Source organism: Magnolia sinica, chromosome 10, assembly GCF_029962835.1.
Source record: "Magnolia sinica isolate HGM2019 chromosome 10, MsV1, whole genome shotgun sequence".
Lineage (NCBI taxonomy): Eukaryota > Viridiplantae > Streptophyta > Magnoliopsida > Magnoliales > Magnoliaceae > Magnolia > Magnolia sinica.
The window spans coordinates 15,466,542-15,474,854 of record NC_080582.1 but is presented as its reverse complement, the minus strand read 5'-3'; the positions used below and the strand labels follow the sequence as shown (position 1 = coordinate 15,474,854).

The window sequence follows — 8,313 nt, the reverse complement described above, 5'->3', positions numbered from 1 at the left end:
GAATACACCAAGGCAAGGGACGGACTCCAAGGGACCAAGATCGACGGAATTACATGCCAGGGATCCACGAAAATTGAGAAACTGAAGCTCAAGCGGCCTGAAAGTCAGCCAGAATGCAAGATCACTGGGTTTCCATTATCTGTTTGGCTCGAAACTTTATACATGGCTCGAGGACCAAAAACTAACCGTACACGTCAAATTTCAGCCATTAGATCCTCGTGAAAGTGGCTGAACTAACAGATCAGTCCATAAAATTCTGATTTGGGGCCCACCCGTTGTCCAGATACGCTTTAACTTCGGCCCCCATGGCTTAAATAAAACGAGGAACAAGATGGTTGGTGTGGATTTCTCATAATAATCATACAGTGTACATAGTAGTGCATGGCAACACGGACGTATTTTGAAGAACTCTGTTTCATGACTGAAACAGAGACTTCGGATGATCTCAATGGGTCATCATCATGGTCCAAATGCTCAATCTGAACCGTCCATCATGCAGAGGGGCTCGATTTAGCCAAACCCATGTTGACTTTATGCACTCATGCACGCACAAGTGTTGGTTTCAATGGTCACAAATGGACTGCCCTACAACTATTGCAGCTGATTTCTTCCATGGACCACACCGATTTGGATCCAAAAATAATGATTTCCGCCTGGTTTTTCGAGCAGAATACAGTGGACGGAGTGGATTTCCCAAAACAAAATCTATGTGGGCCCCACCAACTTCGACAGCGAGCCAGCGTCCGCAGGCCCTGTTTCCGCGTCCGGTTGAGTCCGAGATTTGCGGGGGATAGTGGGCCACGGTCATCAATAATTTGAGTGATCCATACCGTCCAATGTGTCCACAGGAGGCCAATATTCTAGCCAAGATCTCAGAAATGACGGATAATTTGATATCGCGCCATAAATACAACCCAAACGCAAGATATTTTACGTTTTCACTGCGAACGCGAACGCGGCTGCGTAAATAACTATCCTTCTCTCCTGACGCTACAACTCAGACTTGGGCATGAAGTCTTTGATTCGCAGGGGACCAGGATATAAAGGAAACACAGAGAAAGGAGGAGAAAAAGGAGAGTTTGGGACAGGAGCAGCGGCTGAAACGTGAAGTTGTGGAGGCAGACACGTGAAGGAGACTCTTTGGGGAAGAAAGCTTGGGTTGCTGAGATCGTGTGGAGCCTGGCTTGTTTTTTCAGAGGGAGCTCAGTTGAGGCACGGCTGGAACGTGAGCAAAATGGGCAGGGCTTGGCTTTGAAGGAACGGAAGAAAAGAAGAAGCAGGAGGGATTCGGCTGGACGATCCGGGTTTTTTTGTTTCTTGTTTTCTTTTCCTTTTATTCCTTTGATTGTTTTTCTGTGGTGCTAGCATGATCATGCTAGGCTAAACCTCTTAGCTAGGGCTAAGTAGTGAAGCCTGTAGCGAGATGGGAGATTCTACTTTGTGCCTTTAAATTTCATAAACTGAATTTGATTTAGTGATTATTATAAGGAATATTTTTCTTAGTCTTTAATGGTCTGTTGTGACTGAAATTACAATGGGTTTGCAATGACTCTGAATATTTCTTTCTTCTTTTATGTTTATGAAGTCAGGAAGCCCTGTTGTTCATCATTGCTCCATGGGCATGGTAGGATGACAGTACCCTTCCTGATCCTCATACATTGTTGATTGGTTGGTAATTAGTTTAATCCTGTTGTTTGCTTTGTCTCCTGGGCATGGTTAGATGATGGAATCCATTCTAATTCATATACCATTCACCTCTTGAAAACTATATCAAAGGAAGTCTAGTTAAATTCCATGATTTCTGAAGCAGGCATAATTTTTCCCTGATCTCTACAAGTGGATCCTCTGAATCCCTAGTTTCCTTCCTCTGAATTCCTTAAAGTTTTAGATAATTATTCCACAATTATTTCTTAAACTCTATTTGGTTTAAATCACATCTTAGTCTAGTTCTAGTTTTACTTGGTTTCAGATAACGTAGAGGTATCAGTCCCTGTGGATTCGACCTCGGTCTTACCGAGTTTATTACTACATCACAACCCCATACTTGGGGAGTGAACATATGGCCCACCCACTCTGCAAATCAAATGGTCCCAATCATGCTTGTCTATGTTATAGTAGCGTCTCTTACCGATAAAGTTAGGCTTGGTTATTATGGTCCATCTCTTACCGATAAATTTAGGCTTGGATATTTTAGTCCATGTTGCAATCAGATCTAATGAGAAAATGTCAAAGCTAGTTGGAAACTGCCTGCGAAACGTCGTTTCGAAGATTTTAATAGAAAGATCTAACAAGATCAATGGTTTAGATGTTCTGCTACAAGTAATGAACATTTCGATATCCCACAAAAATGAATATTCTAAGCCATTTTCTTCATTAACACTTTCTAAAGATTACTTTTGAGTCGCTCTAGAAATTAAATTTGAAAAAAAAAAAAAAAAAAAAACAAGACAACAGAACATCTCCAGAGAACGTACAAATTCTGCTGGGAGTTCAGATGCTCTTTAAAGACCGTCGGAGGTTGTACTGTTGTGGCCCGCTTGAATAGAGACTGCAAACTAATGTGGAGAAAGCTTCCTTCAAATAGAACCAGCTTCATCGATTAACAAGTAGCGGTTTATGGATGATATCATCCTTCATCTATTAACCTTCAAAAACTATCTAATCATTCGTGGCAATTTGTCAGTTCCAGAAGCTCCCCAGAGTTTTTCAGCTTTTTTTTTTTTTTTTTTTCTTGAATTATCATGGGAAAAATCTTGCTAAAAATTTAAATTTTAGAAGTTAAACTAACAAATCATTTTAAAATTATTATATGTGTACGTATGTAATAATTATTTAAAAATTTAGATATGTTATGTGTTAATATAGCAATATAATTTTACAATACAATTACCGAAAATTAAAATGCTGCAAGTGTTTGAAAATCTCAAGATATTAATATGTTGTTTGATTAATGTTGCACAAGATTTTCAAGATCTGTGATATTTGTTACAATGGTCATGTAACACTTATGAAACCCTGAATGCATAGGTGTTTTTTTTTTTCCTGGTAAATATAAAAGGACTTCTGAAATGGTAAGCTCACAAGTTGAAAATGCAATAGTTCACAGCAATGTAAGGTGCAGTGCAATTACAAGAAGAGAAGGTCCAAGACCCACTGATAAGGTAGCAATGCCATCTCTTAGCATGTTCAGTGCAACCTTCGAACATCGTTATGGATCCAGTTTCAACTGATAGCCTTAGCCACAAGACATCTAAAGGATATGTGGCAAGTGGATTTCATCCCAGCTCAAGCCCGTACTTCAAGTCACCCAACAACAAAGAGCTCCCCATCCTTTCCTCTGAAAATTTTCTATATTCCAAGATGGAAAAGAGAGATCACATTCACATGTTTGGACATCAAAAACTGAATATTTATAAGATTCATAAGCAAACAGCTGCATGGCACTATATGAAATTCTCTGTGTCAACTGTGGTAGATTGCCTTTCCAATAGCCTTTACCGCCCTCCTTCCCAATCATAATAATGACTTTGCAAAAATCGGAGGTGGAGGCACAGACAAAATTGCAGAGTCTTCAAGAAAGCGCGCAGGGAGGTTGAAGGATATATAAAGACATGTCCTGCAAAACCAGGAGCACCTGCAGCGACTGAAGCAAACAGGCATAGCAATAGCAACCACCCCCACAGCATAACAGGAGCAGAGCACGATGATCAAACAGAGCAATTTAGAGGATCAGTCCCAGAAACACCAAAATATCTAGCAGGTTCACCAGAACACAACTCTGACCAATGAACTTCATTTGATAATTTGTCGAATCGGTTGATTAAAATGTGAGATCTCTACATCAAACGATTACCAGAAGTAGAAAAAAGCAAAAACAAAGGGCCTATTTGGATGACTCATTGTCGTCCACACAACAAGTTAGAAAACAAAATAATCTGTTATAGCATAATTCATTATGCTGAGAACAGTATAATCATCAGTTTGTAGCCTCACAATGTCTTTGTAGTAGACTTTTCTAGCACACTCAAGATCTCCAAGCTCTATATAAGAGTCCGCTTTGGTGGGGTGAGTATTTGGCTGGTGAGCCTACCAAAGTTTATTTCCATAGCTCACTAGTTAAGATTGAAAATCGGGCATGTGCTGGGACATAATTTCCAGACCTACCTCAACTCAGCAACCCAAACTTTTATCCAACAGTACCTGTTTCTTTGGATTGGATAGACATGATTAAGAGTGTTGATACAGAATTAAAGATACCCACCATGGAGCAATTGGGTTGGACCAGTCGGGATTGGGATGAGTCTGGCCCAAGTTTCAGCCTTATCCATGGGTTGGGCTGAGCTCATTAGCTTATGCCTTGTTTTTGGATTGCTGGATCACTATCGTCTGTAATTAATTTTATTGATATAATAGAAAATTACATCTGCATTAGAGGAACATAAATGAAACCTGAAAAGCCCAACAAACTCATACAAAGTAGCAAGGCCCCAGAGAAAAAATTATCTAACATGGAAGACCAGTGGACCCAGTCTATCAGTAAAATAAAAGGGAAAATAAATTTATTTATTTTTAAAAAAGAAAAAAGAAAAAGAAAAAGAGTCCTGCTTGCTGCTGCAAGCATGATTTGCCAAGAAAATCCGGTACTAGTTTAGCTTCCCAAAATACATCCAATTTCTTCTCGAAATTCATAATTCAAATTAAGCCACTGAGACTAAAATCACCCAAGTCCAATGGCACACCTTCCTCTTTCTACCACATCATAACACAATAAAAGAGAATTACAATAGTTCTTTTTTTTTTTTTTTTTTTTTTTTTTAGCTTGTTAGTACACCCACTGTCAGATCACACTTCACTGTTAGCCACCACCGCTAGAGAATTACAATAGTTCAAGAACAGAAGAATAACATAGTAAACAGGCTTCATGGTTGATCTTTCCAAGCCTTTCATCTTAAGTCCGCCGTCATGGATGGACGATTCCCCCAAAATCTCCCAGATGGGAAGATCCTAGGCTCCTAGCCATCAAATATTTGGCCTTTTCTCCAGTAAGTGTTGTTTCTTGGTTCATTTCTTTTTAACAATAGGAAGGTTACAGTTGACTGATTGGGAGGATATACTGGGAATGGTCCATCCATGATTGGGGATGTCTTATCAATGGCTTGGATAGACTAGCCATGGGCCCCACGCCAACCAGGTTCCGAAACCAACAGGGAACCTTGGACTTCTATTAATCTTGGTATAAACAACGATAGGGATTGGATGCTTTAGTGCTGATAGATTCAAAGCTCTAGCGACCCGTATGCACGCATCTGGAAAATAACTGTCTTGTGCATCTGGATTTCAGAGAAATGGTTCCTCCCACACAGTGGGATGAAAGTAGCTCCTAACTGTTTCGATTACAATCCTCATTTTGGATGGCAGACGGTCACCATATTTTTGGTGCATCTAACATTGGCCGTTAGCTATTTATAGGTCTTTGTAGTGACAAATCTCATTCTCTCCCTAATTTCTCAGGATAGTGTACGGAAAATCTCACTAAAAACATATTTTTATTATAAATTAATAAATATTTTAGAATTTAAATAATGAACCAGTTAAATTCATGCTTTTTGAGAAGGAAAATGACCGAAGTACCCTCGTGTATTTTTTTTCTTTAGAAAGTAATGAAGTCAAAAAAAAAATTGCAGCGTCCCACAGTTTGAGTATGACATTAGCAACCAAATATGATAATCAGAATGATAAAAAATAATAATAATAATAATCTTTCTGGTAGAATCACTGGATGCACTGCACTTATAACTTGATTTTTTAAGAGGTGTATATTATTTTTTATGGTGTTTCTCGTCATCCTTTTAGATTGATCAAATTTTTTGTTTTTCTCCACATCATACGGAATTATCTCTTTTGGACGGCTTGAATATTATAAAAATATGTAATGGGCCCCATGAATGTCTACTTTCTCACTTTCAAAATAAACAAGTGCACCTTGGGCATTATGGTAATTTCAGTGCTAAAAAAAAAAGGACTATCATTTTGGTTGGTAAGGGCATTATTTGGTAAATCCTAATTTGTGATAAAAATCCCTAATTAAAATGTGAGATTTCTATAGCAAACGATTACCAAAAGTAGAAAATACCAAGGGTATTTCAATGACTCCCTGTTTAAGACTACAAATCGGCCATATGATGGGACCCGATTTCCAGACTTACCTCAACTCAGCCGATGCATATTCCCGTAACCCAGCCCAAACTATTATCCAACCGTGCCTGTTTCTCTGGATTGGATAAACATGATTAAGAGCATTGATATTATAAAGAATTAAACATCCCCAACATGGAACAATTGAGTTGGATCAATCGCGATTGGGATGAGCCTGGCCCAAGTTTCAGACTTATCCATTGGTTGGGGTGAGGTGATTAGTTTATACTTTTTTTTTTCCTTTCTTTTTAATTGTTGGGGCACTACCGTATATAATTTTATTGATATAACAGAAAAATAGAAAAACTGAGTTTTGCTTACTGCTGAAGTATGATTTGCCAAAAAAAATCTGATACTGGTTTACCTTTCCGAAATACATGCAAAAGAGTAATGCATCTAATTTCTTACTGAAATTCATAATTTGAAGCCACTAAGATTAAATCATTTAAGTGCAATGGAACACCCTCTTCTTTCTACCACATCATAACAGAAATAATTGAAGAGAATTAGAATAGTTCAAGAAGAGAAGAATAACATAGTAAACAATGGGAGTTCAAGCAGAGAAGAATCACTTGGTTATGGACGCCTTTCTTCGAAATGGATGTTGCATGGCTTGATGCTGCCCTCCCATAATTTTATGCTTTCCCACCATTTCAGCTCACCTTGGATCTCGACTTCTGCTGTAGAATCATTTGTGTTATGGAGAGGAAGCTTCTCCAGCATCGGGCATCCTCGAATCTTCAACTTCTTCAGCATCGGCAAGTGGCCACCAAAAATGCTTTTTAGCTTGCGTAGCTCCCAAAGACGTAAATCAACTAGCTGTGGAAATGCATTTTGCCCTGCTACATTGTCTTCTTCAAAAACCTTCTCCAGTCTACAACAGAATTTTATTTCAAGTAATTTGAGATTCTGTAACCGAATGCTTGAAGAGAAGAAGTAGATGAGCTTCGGGCAACATTCCAAATATATATTCTTTAGACATGCGAAGCTCCCTCTGCCCAACTCCCCCCGGCACACTGTTCTTAATTTGGCAAGATCGGACACCCTTAGATTCTCTAAACAGACCACTGCATCAACGTCTGTCGTTCTTCCGACAACCAGATATTCCAATTGATGGCATTTCTCAATCCAACATTCTTTAAGGTTGTCCATCTTCATGCCGAGATCGGACAGTGCCTCAACGAATGCATTGCCGTACAAATGAAAGAATTCTGTCATCGAGAGAACCCCTATAACACCGTCCAGGGAATTCTTACCCCCGCAAACCTCCAGAAGTCTTTCATAACTCAAAGACGGCTCAAATCGAGAATAAATACGCCGGTAGAGAAATCGGTTTCTTTTTAAATGAGCATATATATCCTTGCGACCTCCTTTACAGGGACAGACCAAGAAATGGAATTTTAGAAAGTAGGATTTCCAGAGTCTCGATTTTTTGCCCAAAGACTTGAAAACATCAGCATCACTGACCGAGATGCGACGTCTGCTGCTGTCTTGGTGCGGTTCATGCATCAAGTCCAAGCCACAACGATCCCAATTTAATTTTTCTGGAAGCCGATGTATATTTCTCCAGTCAGTCGTCTTCAGATGCTCCATTCCCAACAGATCCAGGCACTGCATGCTAGTCAGATTGAAAATTTCATCTGGGAGCTCTTCCATTTTCGTGCCTGAAAGATCAAGTGCCTCAAGTTTTGAAAGTTTCTCCAGACTAACCACTGTTAGTAGAGAATGACAACCCTTGAGTGAGAGCCTTTTGAGGGTGCAGACACCCGATATGTCGAGACGTCGGAGGCTTTGCATGTTGTGGAAGGATACCTCCGGCATTTTCGTCAAGGGAGTTTGATGGAGATCAAGGATCTCAAGCTTCTACATATCCTTCAAGAATGCGGGAACAACCTCTAGCTTGCTGCAGCTTCGAAGCTTCAACAACCGTAATTCGTGAAGGCAGGACATGGATGATGGCAGGGAAGAGATGCTTGTAGAAGAAAGGTCAAGGACTCGGAGTCTGGTCATGTTCTTGAAAAAACTGTCTGGGATTTCTTGCAAGCGATCGTTATCATTGAGCAACAACGTCGAGAGAAGAGAGTAGTTTGGAGAGCTGAATTGAAATGTTTCTACCTG

At 39.5% G+C, this 8,313-nt stretch overlaps 1 protein-coding gene across 1 annotated transcript; it reads right to left on the bottom strand.

The window, feature by feature from the left end:
• Positions 1 to 3,421: 3,421 nt before the first annotated feature.
• LOC131258057 (putative disease resistance protein At4g19050) lies at positions 3,422 to 7,986 on the bottom strand. The gene is made up of 2 exons (XM_058259111.1): positions 6,768 to 7,986; positions 3,422 to 3,643 (listed from the first exon to the last, which is right to left on the bottom strand). The coding sequence occupies exon 1, from the start codon at positions 7,849 to 7,851 to the stop codon at positions 6,772 to 6,774; it is 1,080 nt and encodes a 359-aa protein (XP_058115094.1). The 5' UTR covers positions 7,852 to 7,986; the 3' UTR covers positions 3,422 to 3,643; positions 6,768 to 6,771.
• Between the last annotated feature and the right edge of the window lie 327 nt (positions 7,987 to 8,313).